This window comes from Astatotilapia calliptera, chromosome 6 (genome assembly GCF_964374335.1).
Source record: "Astatotilapia calliptera chromosome 6, fAstCal68.1, whole genome shotgun sequence".
Classification (NCBI taxonomy): domain Eukaryota; kingdom Metazoa; phylum Chordata; class Actinopteri; order Cichliformes; family Cichlidae; genus Astatotilapia; species Astatotilapia calliptera.
Window position 1 is genome coordinate 29,037,213 of NC_137427.1, and position 18,139 is coordinate 29,055,351.

General features: G+C 42.1%; 1 protein-coding gene across 2 annotated transcripts; it reads right to left on the reverse strand.

Moving 5' to 3' along the window:
• Positions 1–936: 936 nt before the first annotated feature.
• Positions 937–18,131, reverse strand: fam193a (family with sequence similarity 193 member A). 2 transcript variants are annotated; one of them, XM_026171501.2, is made up of 23 exons: positions 17,734–18,131; positions 15,494–15,568; positions 13,790–14,032; positions 11,783–11,958; positions 11,526–11,693; positions 10,870–11,116; positions 10,640–10,764; positions 10,292–10,439; positions 10,131–10,205; positions 9,948–10,022; positions 9,738–9,850; positions 8,432–8,674; positions 8,147–8,303; positions 7,832–7,978; positions 6,741–7,022; positions 6,173–6,395; positions 5,762–6,070; positions 4,242–4,524; positions 3,943–4,129; positions 3,531–3,770; positions 2,493–3,378; positions 2,091–2,172; positions 937–1,990 (listed from the first exon to the last, which is right to left on the reverse strand). In XM_026171501.2, the coding sequence occupies exons 1-23, from the start codon at positions 17,953–17,955 to the stop codon at positions 1,897–1,899; spliced, it is 4,800 nt and encodes a 1,599-aa protein (XP_026027286.1). In that variant the 5' UTR covers positions 17,956–18,131; the 3' UTR covers positions 937–1,896. The 2 variants fall into 2 exon arrangements, with proteins under 2 accessions (XP_026027286.1, XP_026027285.1); XM_026171500.2 differs by having other exon boundaries at positions 5,714–6,070.
• Positions 18,132–18,139: the final 8 nt, after the last annotated feature.

An 18,139-nucleotide genomic window follows, 5' to 3' on the forward strand; every position in this document is an offset into this window, starting at 1 on the left:
GACAAGTTTTGACATTTTTGCTGATTTAAGACATTCAGGTCTGCGTGAACACAAGCAAATATCTTAAAGAAGCAGCTGTTGCTGCTTATTGATCTGGTGAGTCCAAGTCCGTCATTCTAGAGTATAAGTATAAAATCATACAAGACAGTTTTGAGTATTCCCAGGAGTGGATAGTGAAACCAATTCACCCCAAGTTCAAAGAAACTGCAATAAATCCAGGAGCTACATCTCCTAACAGACCTCAGCTAACGTGCTAAGTGGTAATGTTCACGACAGCATAAAAATTAGAATAAAAAATGTGGCTTGGTCAAATGGAGGTGTTTGGCACGGTTGTAGAGGGATGGTGAGTCAGGCTCTAGGCATTGTAAGGATGAATGAACTGGAGTAACATTGTAAAGAAGAGAATGTCCAAAACTGTTCCACAATGAGTCTGTCGCGGTCCATACGACAAACTTGAACGAGAGACTGACAACATTCAGGCACCAGGATGGTTCCACATCTACTGAGTCATGAGGTGTACTTAGGTTTTTCCACACACTGCTTCTGCATTTTAGCTCAAATATAGTTAAAACAGTGACGCTGTGTAACATGTTCATCGAAGATTGTATTTATGTAATTTTAAGATCCACTATGAATCTGTTTTATTTATTATTATTTTTAAACATAAAAGCTTAGAAGCGACAGGGTGTGCGTTCTCATTATACTATGACTCTATGTCCCGACCAAATGTGTACTCACCAGGCAGGTGCATTTTTATAACCGCTGGACCCAGCGAGGCAAAGCTGCCCCATTTCCTTGTTTACACTAAGCTAACTGGCTGCTAACAGTAGCTTCACATATCTTGAACTGCATCTGTAAATGTATGTACGTCTTTTGACATTTTGGTTTGGCTTTTTTACCGTATGTAGGAAATAAGATGTGACACAAGACACATAATCCTGCCATACTACTGTATTCCATCTTTCAAAAAAGAAAGACAAGATTTAATATTACTTAACAATATGTTAAAAGTAGCCAGTTTGGCTTTAGTGTTAATACAATATACACTCTATAACAGACTGATAGTGTGAGTATTGTTCTTTTTCAATTTCATTCTGAAAGTATTCTGATACAAGCTGGCTACAGGTCAAAATAAAGAAAACATAAACTGTAACTGGTACACGTTTACTCAACAGTTTGTTAAACAGAACTTAAAAACCAAAAAAAAAAAAAAGAACAATGTCAAGTATTACGCCTTCCTCCTTTCTGTGAAATAAGGTGGAAGTAGTTGGTGGGGTGGGGGGAGGGTTTGGGAGAGTGGAAACCAGCTAACCAAGCTCCCTTGTCAATCGTGTGATGAGAGGCCGTGCTAGGAACAGGAAACGATGGGATAGTAAGCCACAATATGTCAAATACAGCTTTTAATTCATTACATTTCTCGCTTTTTTTAAGTTTCCATTGTCTCTCTTTTTTCTTTTTCTTTTTTAAGGAAACCTTCCAGACATAATAAGCATCTTTTGACTACAGTTAAGCCAATATAAGAAAATAATTTCAGACCATGGCTTTTTTTTTTTTCTTTTCTTTTTTTTCCTTTTCAGTCAAGAGAAATGCCCAACTCAGACTAGAAGCACACAAGCAGGCAGGAAAAATTAATCAGATGTAGAGTAGCATTTTGTGATTCTGTGTCATTTCATTTCTTTTTATTTCTGCAGGTGGATCAGTCCAGATGGGTCTGTGTTGGAACCACACAGTGACAAGAACAAAGCAAGGCAGCGTGGGTGTGATTTGGGCACAGCGGGAGAAGTTCCAGGAGGATAACAGTTGGGTGGAAGTAAAGGGATAAGTGGAGGGTCGGGGTTGGGTTTGTATAGCTGTTAAGGTACTGATTCTGTCCTGACAGTCACTCACTAAACACCCTCAATGTGCAGCAAACGTAGCTTTCTTCAAGCTAAAGTTTGACCAGTTGATGGATAGCCGTTGACGGGTCTGCCGGGCAGAGTCTAAGCAAAATCTGGAAAAGAGAGAAAAGAAGGAAGAAAGCTGACATTAGGCCTTTGAGGTAGGGAAGAACACATTTTAGTAGTGTTCCTCCAGAATTTGGTCAAACGCACCTTTTGAAGTACTCCACCTCCCTCTCCGTTTCATCCATTTCAGTGCTATCCAGGTCGATGTCTTTGGGCAGGAATACATCATCTAAAATAAAAATAAAACATTTTCATATATACATACACAGAAAAATTCATCTCTCATTGGTCTCATACACATTTTCCTGGTTCTAATCTGTCAGGATTACGTTTCCAAGGTGCTTTAACATTTCACAGCACGTCCGAGTTTGGGATCACAGCAAAGCTGGATTAAGAAATACTCCCTAGCACTTGCTCATGGTGATCAAACCTTGCTTATTACAGAACATCCAGGAGACAAAGGAAAACAATGCAGAACACTTTGTTGTTCCGACTTTAGCAGCAGGACAGGGTAGTCCGGACTTGTACACACAGAAGATTAAAACCAACCTATCGAGCTGTTCATCTTGTCCACCTTCTTCTTCTTGCTCTTCTTGGTCTTGCCTTTGGGCTGTGGGGACTCTGCGGTCGGAGGTTTGCCGTTCTGCTGGGTCTGTTCGGACTGGGAGGTTGGAGGGGGAGACGGAGAGGGGTTTGACACAGGGGGGCTTATCCTGTCTTCCTTTGTTTGGGCTAGAGGTTGGTGTTGCTGCCTTTTACCGCTGGCACTTCTGTTATTGCTCCTTTCCTCCCTCTGGGGTTCACTGGTTGGGAGAGGAGCGAGGGCTTCAACGGGCCTAGTTCGCATTGCTTTGGTGTCTGTTGTAGTGGTAGCGCCATTAGCGAGCTTTACAGGCGCATCGGAGCTCTTGGGTAACTCTGGGGCTTTCTTTACAGCAGCCTCAGAGGTGGGCACTTTAGCGGACTGCTTACCCTTAGATTTACTGCTGACCTCGAGTAGAGAGGAGGTGCCGTTGAGGAGGTCAGGTGGAGAATTGGGGATGTTGGTCTCAGCGGTAAACCCCTTTTCAGCAGCGCAGTTTGGGCTGTGCTGTAAATGGGGCCGGGGTAGTGAGTCAAATCTGGGTTCCTTCTGGTCAGGGAGGTGGATGAGAGTTTGAAGCAGCTGTGACTTTCCATTCTGAAGATTATCTAAGACGTTCTGAGCTGTCTGTTTAAGGGGCTGTGGATTGTTGTGAGGGGGAGCGGTATTTTCCTTTGCTTTCTCTTTCTTTTTCTTTTTGGCAGCGCGATGTTGCTGCAGCTCCTGCAGTCGGAGCAGTTCTTTTTGAAGCGCTTCTTCCTCTTCCTGCCTCTGTCGCCGTTGCTGTTCCTCCAACAACTGCTGCTCCTCCCTTTCGCGGGCCTCCGCCTCCAGACGGGCCTTCTCTTCCATCTGAAGCACACAGACATTTACTATTAGTGTACTGACAACTCTGACTCATAAAAAAATAATAATAATAAAGACCACTGAGTGCTATATTTCCAAGTATTCTAGGAAAGTGGTTCATTTCAAAAAGGCCTCTGGCCTGATCAGCAGGTAGTTACCTTCTTTTGTTTGTGCCTTGCTCGTTTTGCTGCCTTAGAACTGGAAGCGGGTTTACTATCAGCACTGTTGATAAACTGCAACAGGTCCTCCACCCGCCTGTGGTCCTCCACCCCTCCATCTCTTTCTATCACCGGCTGCTGTTCCTCGCGTTTCGGCTGTTCCTCTTTGCGTTTTGTCAGACGTAAGCGAAGCTTCTCCCTCATTTCTGCATAGTTTCGACTGGTAGGAGCAGCTGGGGGCTGTGAATAAAACAAAGGGTGTCGCAATCAATGAGGGTACGGAGGAGGAAAATAAAAATAAATGAATCATTTGGAAAAAACAACAACAAAAGCAAAAAAAAACAAAAAAAAAAAAACACCAACAAGATGTTAATCTGAGGTCAATGTGTTTGCATAAACATGCATGTCTTACCCCGCCATGTCCGAAGAATTCGCAGTAGCAGCAGTCACAGTACTTTCCTTCTTTCTGGTTGGTGGATGTGGAGGTGGAAGAGCTGTGCTCCGAGCAGCTGTCCTCGTCCTGACTCTCCTCTCCATCATATGGCGGATGCTCGTACCCCCCATTCCCTTCACAGCGATGGCCTTCACAGTCAGGATCACTGAAATAAATAATGTTTTCATGTTTCAGTACTTTAAATTCAGTTTGGATTGCTGCGACAAAAAAGAAATAAGATAAATAATCTTTCCTGTGAAATCAGACAGCAAACTTGCCTGCAGACGCTGGGTGGGGCACTGATGGGCCCATCCATTGAGGTGGCCAGAGGTTCTGTGGGTGGGAGGCAATGACCCTGGTGGGAGTCTGCAAAGTCTGGAGCTGGAGTGGCCATTTTTGGGAAGGGTTGTGATCCTATTATCGGAAGGTGCGCAGTGGGTGCTGGAGGGAGCGGGGGCCCCGAGAGAGGAGGGAGGGAGGTAAGTCCTGTGGAGCCATTTCTAGGGGTGGTTGGAGTGGGTTGCCTGTGGTCCTCTTTACCTAGATTGTGAAATACGTCATCTAGAAGGGAGGGAAAATGGCCAGAATTACAATATTTACATTAACAAAATACACAAAAGAAAAAATCCCCACATCATCAAAAACAACATGATCGTGTTCAGAGCTTCCAGACAGGAAAACAAACAAGCCAAGTGTTGCTGACGCATGCTTCGCACGTCAATACCACTTCTTCTAAACCAGCGCAACGCAGTTTCAGCTTGATGACCTTTTGAATATGAATTATAACGCTGATATTTATATTTGCTCATCTAAACTTAGATCGATCTCATATATATATATATATATATCTCTATCTCAAGCCACATCATTCATTTCACCACAATACAACGACCAGACATTTCAGAATAAAACACAATTTACACTTTACTCCAGGTTATCTGAGTAATTGATGAATGTGTGGACATAAGATTTGAATTCACCATTCTGTCAATTCTTAACTGTGCATTCAAGCATAGACACAGTAGCAAACCTTGCATAGTAAAACATGCTTGCTACAGTTAACACTGAGAAAAATATAAAAGAATAGGCATCCTTCCCATGTGCTTTAATATTTGGAAAGGTCAAAGAGGTAATAAATACCATAAAAAAAACCCCACTATAATAGAGAAAATGAATAATTATCCTGCTGAATAAAAGCTATCAGTGACAGCAAAATTTGTATGTGATCAAAACTGATGACACACCCAAATTTTCAAGGGGACTTATCAATTAGTTAAATATGTACTCTTACAATGAAGGATGCACAATACACACTGACAAGTTTCCCCGTGAGTCAAAAACTCCGGTTTCAGACCCCTAAACGCTCAGTTTCTTCCATTTCTGCCTCTGCATAATACCAAAGACATCCGACATGATACCTGTGAGCACAGCATCCACAGCCGTCAGATGGTTGTTTTGTTTGAGTAGGTCTAACCACCTTTTTTCAGCCAATTAAAAGAAAGGCAGTTTAAATAGAGGAAGCTAAAATGGTTTGTTTCAAACAATTGATGGACCGAGGGGCTGCACCCAAAAATATTTTGATGTATGAATAACACAGAGCTGGGGTACGAGAATAAAATACGGCGGTGGAGACGACCACAACGAGTCCCTTTTAACTGTAGGTGTTAAATTGTTTGAGTGTCCCATCATTTTAATAACAAAAAAGCCCCATCAGTACAAACCTAACCACTACTCCTACTTCCTATATTACCTAAAGAGTTGGGTCTTTTAGATGCTAGGTGGATGGGTGGGTTATTACTTGACTGGACAGTGGTAGCAGTGCAGGACACTGAGGACGTGGAGGCGGAGGTAGCCATCACCACTCGATTCGTCTCCATGAAGGCATCCTGGAAATTGTAGAGACACTTCTTCTTGCCGCCGGTCTTCTTCTGCTCTTTGGCTTCTGAAGAGGAGCATGAGGACGAGGAGGATGACGACAAAGATGATGACAAGGAAGAAGACGAGGAAGGGGGCAGAGGCGTGGGCAGTGAGGCATGTTCCCCTTGGGGGCAAATAGATGATGTTGGAGGGAGGGGGACATCAGCAAGTGGTGGTCCAAGCATATCACCTGTTGGGTTAGGACAAAACATAAGGGAAGACATTGTCTTAACGATTCTTTTTAAATGATTTCAATATGATTGGTGATTTGTGCCGTGCCAGGGCGGCTCACCTGGAAGCGATTCGGGCAACAGCACAGACGGATTCCAGCTCTTCATCACAGCAGCGTCCCATAAATTCTCAAACTTGAGCGAGAGGCACTGCAGAGAGCTGTTCCAGTCACCTGCACTGCCCGCACCGCCGAAGCAGTTCTGGTATACATGCTCTGGTAAAGACGCACTGAAGGCTGGCTGCTTGGCCGCCGAGTGGTTTGATATAGGGTTGGGGGGCAGAGGCTTAAGGTGGGAAAAAAATGTGATTAGTAAGGGAATAATGAGATGAACAGGTTTGAGTTTGGCACAAAGTTCAGGACTGCTCTGTTCTTTTTGCTTTTTCCCCCCTTCCCCTAGTTTAGGTTCAGTCTGTCCCCTTGTGGCAGAAAAAAGGAACTGCAGTGACACTAAATGAAACTAGCGTACAACTAATCTTAGGATTGTTCTTGGAACCTTAAAAAAAGAAAAATCCCCAGTGATAAGGAAATGAATCAATTTTCCCCTTAAAGACACTTTCAATGCTAGAATTCTACATACTGATCGGAAGAATACAACTTACGTCTACCTCTAAAAACTTGTTATCCTCACCTTGTTGTGTGTGAGAGGTGGGCTTGGTGGGTAGAGTGTGGGGTGCAGGAGGGGCCGGGAGAAGTTGTGTAGGGGCAAGTGGCCGTGGATGTGTGGGTACAAGTGGAGGGCGGGGTGTGCAGGGGGGGTCTTGCTGTCTGTGAAGAATTGGTGTCCAACAGCGGGGGGAGGAGGCGCAGCGTGGAGCCGACTAGGGGGCAAACACGTGGCGGGGCCCAGGGTGGAAGAGCTGGGGTCCTGGTTGCACACGTGGCACTCGCAGGCATGCTGGACCTGCTCTGCCTGAGGGTGGGGGTAATATAGGTTTGAAACACGTTGATTTAAAAGAGTAATAACAGCTAAATCATGTATCAGAATGTAGTAGTGGAGTTCATTTTTCCAATTCAGCTCCATCGAGGATTTCATTATTATTATTATTTTAAATTAGTGTGACTACACTACCAAGTTTTTATCTCCGCTCTTACATCAGAATTAAACTGATGTGCTTTTTGTGTCACATGAACATTAGTAAAGTGGTTCAGGTCTCATCAGTGCCACTGCACGGATACACGGATACACGGATACCCTGCCCTGCAAATAAAGCACCTCGTTTCGTCAGTAACAGCTGTACCTGGAGGTGGCAAGGATCGTGGCCAGATAAGTGTGGCATTAGCTTTAGTTATAGACTTTAAAAGACAAACGAACAAATAAAATAAATAGCAAATGTCTTCTAGTCTTTAATCCACACAAAGAGTATAAGGGGACTTTCACTGATGCACAGATGACCACGTCTAGTGTTTGTATAGTAATACCACTCATATTATAATGGACTAGCAACTCAAATTAATACTGAAACTACTGGAACCACATTGAAACTGAAATGAGCAAACCCAGTCTAAGCTATAACAAAAAAAAGAAAAATTAAAACAAAATTTAAATTCATGTAAAAAAAAAAAAAACACGCTCCTGCGATAACCCCGGGACCCACAGCAACAAAGAACATTCTTGTTCTGTGATCAGTATTTTTAGATCTCTCGTCACACAATGAGTGCGTCTGAGCATATGGCCCTTAAAGGAAGACGAATGAAGGCTCATTGTATTTGTATAAATACCTGCTGGTGGTTGTAGGAGGGTGGAGGACTATTGGTCTTTCCTGAGGAAAGCTGTTCCTGCTGCCCTGGGGGCTCCCCACCACCCTCGCTATTAGCTTCCTCCTCGTCACCCTCCGATGAGCTGCTGCTGCTGGTAATGCGAGGAGACTGACACAGAGAGGTGCAGAACAAAGACTGAATTAGTATGTGAGGACAAAACATTTCCCAAATTACCCGTAACCCACTCATAATGAACTGCAGCTTCATCATCCAGAAACCCGGCAGGGAAATTCACAGCTAATCTTGGGCATTTTTTGGGGGCTGTAGAGGACTCACCCCTGTCTTTAGCGCCACGTTTTCACCTTCCCCGTTGATGTCGTTATGAAGACCGTTCACAGCAGCAGTCACCATACTGTTGTCCTCATAACCACTCATAGGGTACATGTCCCCAAACTTACTGGACAATGGAGGCACTTCGTCATCATCGCTAATGCTACAACAAGAGAGAAATGAGAAGTCAGGAAGAAGAAGAGACTATTTATCGAAATATCAGTTCCACTTTAATAGCACTTATTTTTATGTTAACGCTAAGATTGGGGAAAATACTAATAGATGACTTACAAAGTGTTGGTGTCTCCTTCAGGCAGAATGAGTCTCGGATGCTGCTGGATGGTGATGGGAGAACTGGAGTTGGAGCCGGATGCTGAACTGCCGGAAGAGAGGCTAGGAGGGTGCACCCCTGCCAAGAAGTCCCGGGGAGGATCCCCTTGCATGGGTAGTTTGATGTGGAGGTCTTCAGCGATAGGAGAGTCCATTATGCCACACGTTAGGATGTGAGAGAGGCTACAGTCGTCACATGTGCACCTGTTGAAAAAAGTTGAGACAAAATTTATATTGTGATACTGATTACAGGACTCTCTCAGTAAAGTTCTTACATGAAGTATTTTAAAAAGACAATTCCCATACAGTCAAATGAGTTAAGTGGCTTTTTTAATGGCGGAAAATGGTCTTCAATACATCACATGTTGACATCTCGCTCTCCCATCTTTAAATAGGTTCTATAGCAAAGTGACAAAAGTCTTGAGCCACACCAGTGACATGACCCTCACCTCATGTCACTGCTGATTTTCAGACCACCTCTTGTGTAATTTGGCATACCTCAGCCTTGGCTCCCCATTTCTCCCTTCCTTAAGAATGGCTTCTTGATAGCCACCCTTCCACCAACATCATTTCTAACCAGGCTACAGTAAACAATAAATGGTTACAGTGTCAGATCTTTGCTGGATTGGTTTCTACTCCGTAAGGACATGACTTTCAGACGCTTTTCATCTGCGTTTTTTTCCCTCTCAAAATTTCTCAGGACACCCTACACAGCATGTAGAGATGTGCTTTGTTTTTGCAAAGACACCAGTTTAGACCTTCAAACTGTTATCTTATCATTTTTAAAAGAAATCGCATTATGTGTAGACAACACTGTTTCATCCTTTGAGTTCTTATGCTGGAATGATTCATAGGTCAGTGTTAGGTGGCTAACAGAAAGAAAAGAAACCTCTGAAAATGGTCAGGTACAAGGACTGCACTGAAAAAGCCTGAAAAAGACTTAAACTATTACACGAGCCCACAAAAAAAAAAGAAAATAAATTCTGGCTCCTTGGAAGCAAAATATAAAGAAATTGCTCAAGACTTTTGCACATAATAATAATAATAATAATAATAATAATAATAATGATAATACCAGCAAGTAGAGGGGGGTTCATTTAATTTCTTCACAACTAAACATAACCAGTCTGTTCACTTATTTTATACATGTTATCCTTTTTTTTTTCCCCCTGTGAAGATAATTTGAATTATTTCTGAAATTCACTGGACTAAGAGTAACGTAATCCCAGGCCAGACAGGGACAAGCCACTGAATCCTGACAGCTCACCTTCTTCTGTAATTGCAGTTTGGACAGTCTGGAATACTCAGACGAGATGACAGCATTCTCATTGTGTCTGTGAAGTTGTTATCTCCGGTGGGGGATTTCTTACTGTTGGGTAACTACAAAAAAACAAAAACAGAAACCATTACAGCGCTTTGAAGGACACAACTGTAAAACTCCATTGTAAAATGACAGCGTCATAATCATGTGCCGTACCTGTTCTTCTATAAACCTTCTTTGCTTAAAGAATTCCCAGTCCTCTTTCAGCATTCCCTGCTTTGTCTTTAAAGTCTGGAAACAGGCAGATAGTAAGAATCAACAAAGACTTTAGAAGCTTCACAAATCAAAGACTGAAAAAAAAATATCTAAACAGTCACACAGAGTTTTCATTTCACTTACATTTTTGCTAATTAAAGACTTGTGTGGCTCTGTTCTTTGGTTGGTAATATTCTGACCCTCCACCTTAAAAAGCATCTACAAAAGAAACATGTTACACAATTTATTATTCTCTGTACTGAACATGAGCGTTACACAAGACATTCTTTTACTGCCCTGCGTACCTGTTCATCCACATAGTCATCAATCCTCTTCTCACAATCCTGCCACTGAGCGGCCACTGAAGCCATCTCCTGCTGCAGTTGCTGGTAGCTCTCTAATAACGTCCTGTACGTATCTTCACTGTATGAATCATGGGAAGCTGTGCCATGCCTGTGGAAAGAAAACAAAAGCAAAAAAAAACAAATAGGGATTAGGGATAAGCCTGCTGGCTTATGGCTCAGTACTGTGGAAGCTTGTTCAAAGGCAGCATCTGAGAAGGTAATGTGCAATTTGGGTCTTTATTAGCAATCAAATCATCACGATGAGCGTCTAGTCATAGAGTCTTCCTTTAAATAGAAGTGACGTCTTACCTAAGCTGTGCAATGAGTGCCGGTAAACTGCTGTGTAAGATCGGTTCGGAGAAAACCAGATTCTCGAAAAGGTGTTTGTTGTGCAGCTCCCAGGTCACCTGAAATTTCTGGAGGTGCTCATTTTCCTGGGGAAGAGCAAAAAAAAAAAAAAGGAAATAAAATAAAAGTTAAGAATGCGATGAATATGTCAAACGTGTTATTGTATGTGGGGGAACAACACTCGGACGAACCAGGGTGAGCAGGAAGCTGCTGATGGTTCGTGCAGCTTGACAGAGGGCGTTGTATTCCTCCAGCAAAAGTGAGATGAACTGGTGGGCTTGAGGAGGACCTTGGGCTGCAGCTATGGTCCCAGGTGGTCCCGTGTTCTTGGAACCTGCAGAAAGGTGCTTCAATAGACGCACTTTCATTTCCAAGACGTATTCCCGAGCCTGCTGCTCCAACCGCTGGTAGAGCTGATAGGGATCCTTTTCACAGAGTCTGCGGGAGAAAAACAATGAACATAATGTGGGAAAAGAAAAAAAAATTCCCCATCTATTGATGCTACCAGCACGTAAAGCTCTTCTTTCTCTTGTAACACTGTCTGTACAGTTTAAAATCTCCCCATGTGAGTCACAGTTTCCTCAATTACATCATATTAAGTAATCCAATAGGCTTTTTACGGGCCTGTGGACTTGTTCAAATACACTGGAAAAACAAACAAAAAAACCCAAAACAAAACAAGGCAGCAGTTTCAGTTTGTTGACATCAGCGCAAAGGCTCCCACGCCTCTGGTTGTTTTCAGAGAAGCTCCCTGTTAACAGGGACCTCTAGTGGCCAAACACACCCCTGAAAGCCCCTGAAAGAAAGACCTGAGAAAGAGAGGCAGGATTTCTGGTCGTGGTCATACCTGTCCACCAGCTCCTTCATGCCCTCCTTGTCTCTCTCTAGAGGCTGGTCGTGGTCATCTGCAAGTGGCGTTCCCGTCTGTCTGTAGATGTAGCGCACCAGGTAGCGAAGCTCCGACCAGTGGTTCTGCAGCTGCTGCGACTCCCTCTCCGACTCGGCAGAGATCTCCCTGTAATTCCCACAAATTCATTAAGAATCAGTGAAAAAAACAAAACAAAAACAAAAACGCAAGGAATCAAAGAGTCAACCTGAACTGACCGCCTCTCGTTGCAAGCTTCGCAGCTGCACACTGTATCAGCAGGCATCGGCGTGGTGAGGTCCGGGGCAGGAAGCATGGGTAGAGTAGGCGCAGCAGTGGTCAGTCTGTCCCCTGTGGCTGCCTCCTGGCCCAAGTTTCCATTACCCACAGGCATGTGCAAAAGAAAGTCCTGACTCTGTAGGCATTATGAAGGAAAACAAAGACATCACAATAAGGCATTGAACAAATCCAGAAACATTTTTATTAGTTTACTGTGATGCTGATCATTTTTCAGGAGCCGATGGTGACACTGGGCATGTCGCACGGCTGTCCAGAAAGCTGAAAATAATGTGCTAACATATAATATGAATGTCAATCACTTCTCTGTATTTAAGAGCATTTTTAATCATTTCAGTTGATTCCTCTTCAGTCTCTTCAGCTGTGGCTTGTCATAAAATAATCTCTGATCATCTCATGGATCTGGCTCTGGACACTGTGACAGCTACAAGGCCCTGAAAATGACTGCTCTGATATGTCCAGCACCACATGACGCTCAGCCTATTTACGTTTATAACGTGTTGGACAGTAACTACAACTGGGATGAGCACACAGTGCAGTCTTTTTTTGTTTAGAGAAAAGTTACAGTTACAATTGACAAGCATCAGGGCCGAGATCAGCAAACCACTGTGAGAACTGACTTATAATGTCACACCATCATTCACTCATCACCAGAAAAAGCACAGCATGTGGCAGACTAGATAGAGAATATATGTGCAAATTTTCTTTTCTGCAGCTATTTCAAAATAAAAGCTCTCCAGTTGCTTGGGCCCCTTGACTACAGGACCATAATGCTGTGAGTCAGCAGAGCACGCCCCTGCAGTTAGGATGCATTTAACAATACATTTAAGAGGAAGCCAAACCCAAGACCACCATCCAAGGCTAACGCACCAACAACTAAGAAAACATAGGACTGAGCTCCAAAAAACAAACGTTTGGGAGTTTTCAAAAGCAACTCAGACTGAGACTTTGGATGAAGAACAAAAATGTAGGCGCAATCTTACCACCTGCCTACAAATAAAAAGCAAAATTTCTTTTAGAATTTGCAAGAACGGAAACAAAGTCGAGTCGCTGCCTTTGTAAATTTGTCTGTACAAAAGTGCTTTTATTAATTACAACTAATAATCACTCCTACACACATTCAACCAGGAAAATAAAAAGTCACTTTGTATTATAGGGGGAGAAAAAAAAAAACCACTGATTTCAAATCACAAGATTTTTCCACAGGCAGTCGGTCATAAAGAAGCTCTTTATATACAGAGTAACTGGAGCGCACACTCAAACACACGTCATCTTACAACACAGGCCTGAGAGGATATTTTCAGTCACACTTGGGTGTGCAGAGGAGAAAGAGAGAAAACTAATTAAGACGACAACAGCAACACTGCCACTTATTTTCTTAATTAATCATTAGGAGTATTAAATGTGACTACGTGTTAAAATAAAGACTTAAATCATTATGATTTTTATAATTAGTTCCTTCATTTTTAGATACAGATGCAGCTAATGCCATAATCACAACTACATTTTTATGTACCATTTATTATATATCAAAAGCATTTCATCCACTGAGATACTTTTTGTTTAATTAATGTACCTGAAAAATTGAAAAAGTGCACATTTCAAGCTGAAGCTTCTAGAAGTCGCTACCTCGTTGAATCAATTCAAGCTTGTGCAATCGTATTATTCTGCTTCCATCATTACGTTCTTACAGCAGCAGCTGCTGCTCACGCTGGCTGCATCTGTTTCAGCCGTTCTGGCACAGAACCAGCAGTGCCAGGTGAACGCAGGAGCTGCATCATCCACTGAAAGACCGCAGCTGTGCACGTTAAACTGCAGATATGTGGCATCCGTGTTGAGCCAGAAAACCGACTGAACGGCGGAATCGAGCAAAGGCTTGACACGCAGCACTCTCTCGCCATGCACAAACTCTTTATAACTTTAATTCTCTTCACACTCATGTGACTTACCCCTAAAGACTGCTCTAGAGTAGTATGTCGGTCCTCCTTCTCCACTGTGCGCCTGCAGTCAGAGCACACCCACAGAGGCAGCTGTAGAGCACTGGGAGTCTTGGCAGGCTGTGCCGTACCGTTCTGGCCTGAGATGCTTGCCTCTGAAGGCACGACAGTGTCTTTACGCTCACATCGACACAAGAGGCAGCGATCACCAGCAGTGTAGGGCGCTCGCTGGTTCAGGCCAAATGTGAATGGGGTCTGTGGTGGGAAAGAAAAATATATTAGTTTACATGAAGTCACTGTGTTTGATTAAAATCCCCTAGATAGAAATGCAGTGGCTGTTGTCATTTATTACTTAAGGGAATAAATAAAAGCAGGTTATTTTTTCTTCTAATAATAATAATAATACAGATGTTATTTTAGAGGAAAACTCAAGTTTGTGATCACTTGAACTGCTAACCAATCTAACATTCACAACCCAATGTACTCCAGGTACAACAGCTGTTTGAACAGGCCCGCTGTACTTCATTAAATCACAGGAACTTTAACACAGAGTCCTTTCAGTGCGTGAACCACAGAGGGGCACAAACACGTAATTAGAAGCTAGAGGCTTCAATTAATGATATACACACTGACTGCTTGTGACGGTGGGTGGGATGGCTATGGGATTTTAAGAAGAAGGTTGACTTCCATCTATTTCAGCTACATTTTAAACGTGTACTCCTGGAGACTGTGACTCAGTGAGTACTCTGGGTTAGAGCGGGGCAGCTTTACACTTAACGGAATATCAGCATCTATCCAAACATGATATGGCCTCCTAGTACAGCTATGGTATGAATTTCAGAATCCTATGTTTCCTCCTTCTTAAATTATCACATTCTCAAACTCAGGTGTCGATATTGTAAATTCTTTTTTTTCTTTTTTTTAAATTAGTGTCAGAAAGTAGCTGAACATTGTGTGACACATGTTAGTTAATCATTTACTCATTTGCGTTGTATCCAACTGCTCCTAATCAGTGTGTAGTGTTTCACACAACAAACAGGAGAGTTGTAAAGTGCCCTCTGTTGGACAAACTATGCAACGCCAACTCTCATAACATAGTTGAAAGGCATTTCTCACCCTTCTTCCTTACCTTTTTAATTTCCATTTATATATTATTTATCCATGTATTATTATTATTATTATTATTATTATTATTATTATTATTATTATTATTATTATTATTATTATAAAAGATCAGCGAAAAAAGCAAATATTTGCAGACAATATCTGCTCACTGATCAATCAGTTGGGTTCTCTATGATAAACAGTACATTTCATACATATATTTCCTCGTTCCTTGTTCAAGTTCATGTTCGTGATGTGTGTTGTATGGATTTGAATTCTGAGGAATAACGTCATTAGTAATCAGGAAAAAAAAAAAAGGCAGTTATCAACACTTAAACCCTACTGTTAAAAAAATAAAAAATACAAATGCTGGAGCATCTGAATGTATGAATAACTGAGGCAAGTCCTACCGAATATGAATAAGTTCCATACTTAAAAATGACTGAATTAACAGAAACACTGAATGTTTAAATCTTGAGTGGGTTTCCACCATTTAGCATACACACAGTTCTATTGTCAAGGTGTGTATTATTCTGGTAAACTGGACATGTCTTTGAGCGACAAAGGTTCTGTATCATTGAGTGGATTCAGAAACCCTTGACTGTACTTTACCTGAAGGACTCCAGAGAAGTCAGCATTCACCGGTCCTTCTGTAAACTGTGGTGTAACGCCGCTGTTCACTTTGACCTGATGGACACAAAACAGCTCATAGTTTACAATGAACTCATCCCTTTCTATTTATGCAAGTGATCAATTACACTAAGTGATGACACAGTTTCTATATTACACCTCAAAGCTTCTAATGTTTTCTGTATTATTTTCTGGGTTTTATATTCGACTGCATATATATTTATACTGATAAACCTCTCATAGGTTCACACCAGTACACACTGCATACACAGAAAACCTATAAACAAAAGTGCCCAAAAATGATGTACGCACATTTAAGGAGTCAACTCAGAAAAATTATAGCAAAACATAATCTCTATCTAGCCATGCACAGACTGGCAGAAAAGGAGTCGTAACTGATCATTTAGACTAAAGGATTAAATTCAAGCAGTTTCATGTTATGTAAACTTAAACGACAAATTACTGTTGCTGCTGCAGGCTGACACAAACCACCATGGTAGTAATCGGTGCTATGAGAAAAACAAGCTGGCTATCTGTGCATGTACTGTTAAGCATTAGTAATAACTGACATTTAAAAATAAAAATGAATGCTGCAGTAAAACATGCACATAAACATATTGTAAATGACCTGAACAACTAGGAATCCAGTTTATATCAAGGCTCTCTTCTTTTTAGTAACTGCTATACTGTCACCTTGCACTATATAGTATATAAACACGTACTAGACAGTGTATGCTTACTTTATGGATGACTAAAGTAAGGTGTTTAGTGCTAACAGCATTGGTTTTTCTTTCTCTGTGTTTCTCTCACACACTGAGATAGAGCGAGGCTGAGTCACTGAGATAGGTGCAGATAGACTGGTATTACTTTGAGGAATAAATTTTTAATTTAATTACCGTTGTCTTGACAGTTTTTCAAGCTAACACTAGCTCCTGCACTATGACTCACAGGTGTTTCTCCTGTTTAGCATAGGCCTGACTGAATGACCGGTCTTTGTTTAAGCTTCATGATATTTTGTGTACAAAAAGAGTACACAAAACAGCAGTGGCTCCAAGTAGTCACATTTGGTTTTCCATAATGGTTTAGCCAAGAAATTTCTTATATCATTTACCTTATTAGCGCAGCAGTGAATTAACAAAGTTAAAATGAATAAAGTTACGATGAAATAAATGAAGCTTGGTATGACTAGGGGTATTTTTCTTTATTTTCAGCGATATTGTTGTTACCATGAATTCTTCTGCCCACTTGTAGCGGAAAATCTGATACTGAAACATCACTAATCCCAAACAAACAACAAACAACACACACACACACACACACACACACTTTCTACGTGAGAGACCAGAATAACTACAAAAGCACAATAAACGTACACAGAAGCACAGACAGGACATAGTTCCCTTCGATGCAGAATACAAAACACTCAAGTGTTATTTACGCGACCCATTAAGCTAACCAACATCTCCGATCTTGTAAATAAGCTTGCTAACCATCTTAAGATTTCACTGTTAAGTTTCACTATCGTGGTATTGAAGTATACGGGCTCATTAGGCTAACGTGGAGGAGGTAGTCGAGTACTTTAGCTGGTCCTCTGGAAAATATGACCAAGTTAAACTCAAACCTTTACAGACTAGAGAAATAGAGAGAGAGAGAAAAAACGACGGAAACTCGGAATTTAAAAACGCAAAAACAGTGATGAGATTGTTAGTGCTCTTGACTGTTAGCATAAGCTAGCATCAGTGTTTACCTAGGTGATAGCAGCTTTTGAGCCACCTACGTTAATCTTAATGTTATTCCCGATTAACTTTGATTCGAGCAGCCCAATCTATACCTGTGCTAGCCATACACAGAGAAGAATATTAGATCAACCAACTGCTTGATTGTGTCTAAATCGTTGTCGATACACCTACGACCTCTTAACTTAAGCTAACGATGGTAGTGTTAGGATTTCGCCAAGACTTTAGTAAGTTAGCCTGACGTTTAAGACAGTGTGTTATATTACACTGGGGACTGTTTAACTGCTGGCGATTATTTCACAAAGAATAAACAACTATTATTAGCTGTGATTAAGCCGGTTAACTACCAGCTACGTTGCACTTGTTAGTTAGCTAGCTAGCTAGCTGCCTTCCTCGCATCAGTCTCGGGCCCAAATCAGATGTGTCGTTGATAACGCTCCAAGCTGCTCGCCCCTGTTTTGACATCCAGTAGTGTGACACTCTTACCTCGTCGTTTATGCCCGTGATGGATCCTATATTCCCGCTGCCTGCACTGCCAGGTGTCAAAAAGCCGACGACAGAGGCAGGTGCTGCTGTTCCCTCACAGCCCAGGGCCGAAGCAACCCCGGCCTTGCCACCGCTGGTATTGCAGACAGCACTGCAGCTACTGCCACCGCCCCGCTTGTTCTTCCTGCGTTTAGCCCCCCGTTTAGCATCGGTTGGACTCATTTTTCCCAATAAAAGAAGCGAGACAACTTGCCGTCCAGACTTAGCAGAGTCTCAAGTAGAATGCCTGTTGCAATCACTCGCGTATAAATCCTGGATAGCAGTATAGAGACTCTCAAAACGGCAGACACTCAGTTCCATCAAAGTGCAAGCCGACTTCATATATTCCAATATGGCCTCTGACTGG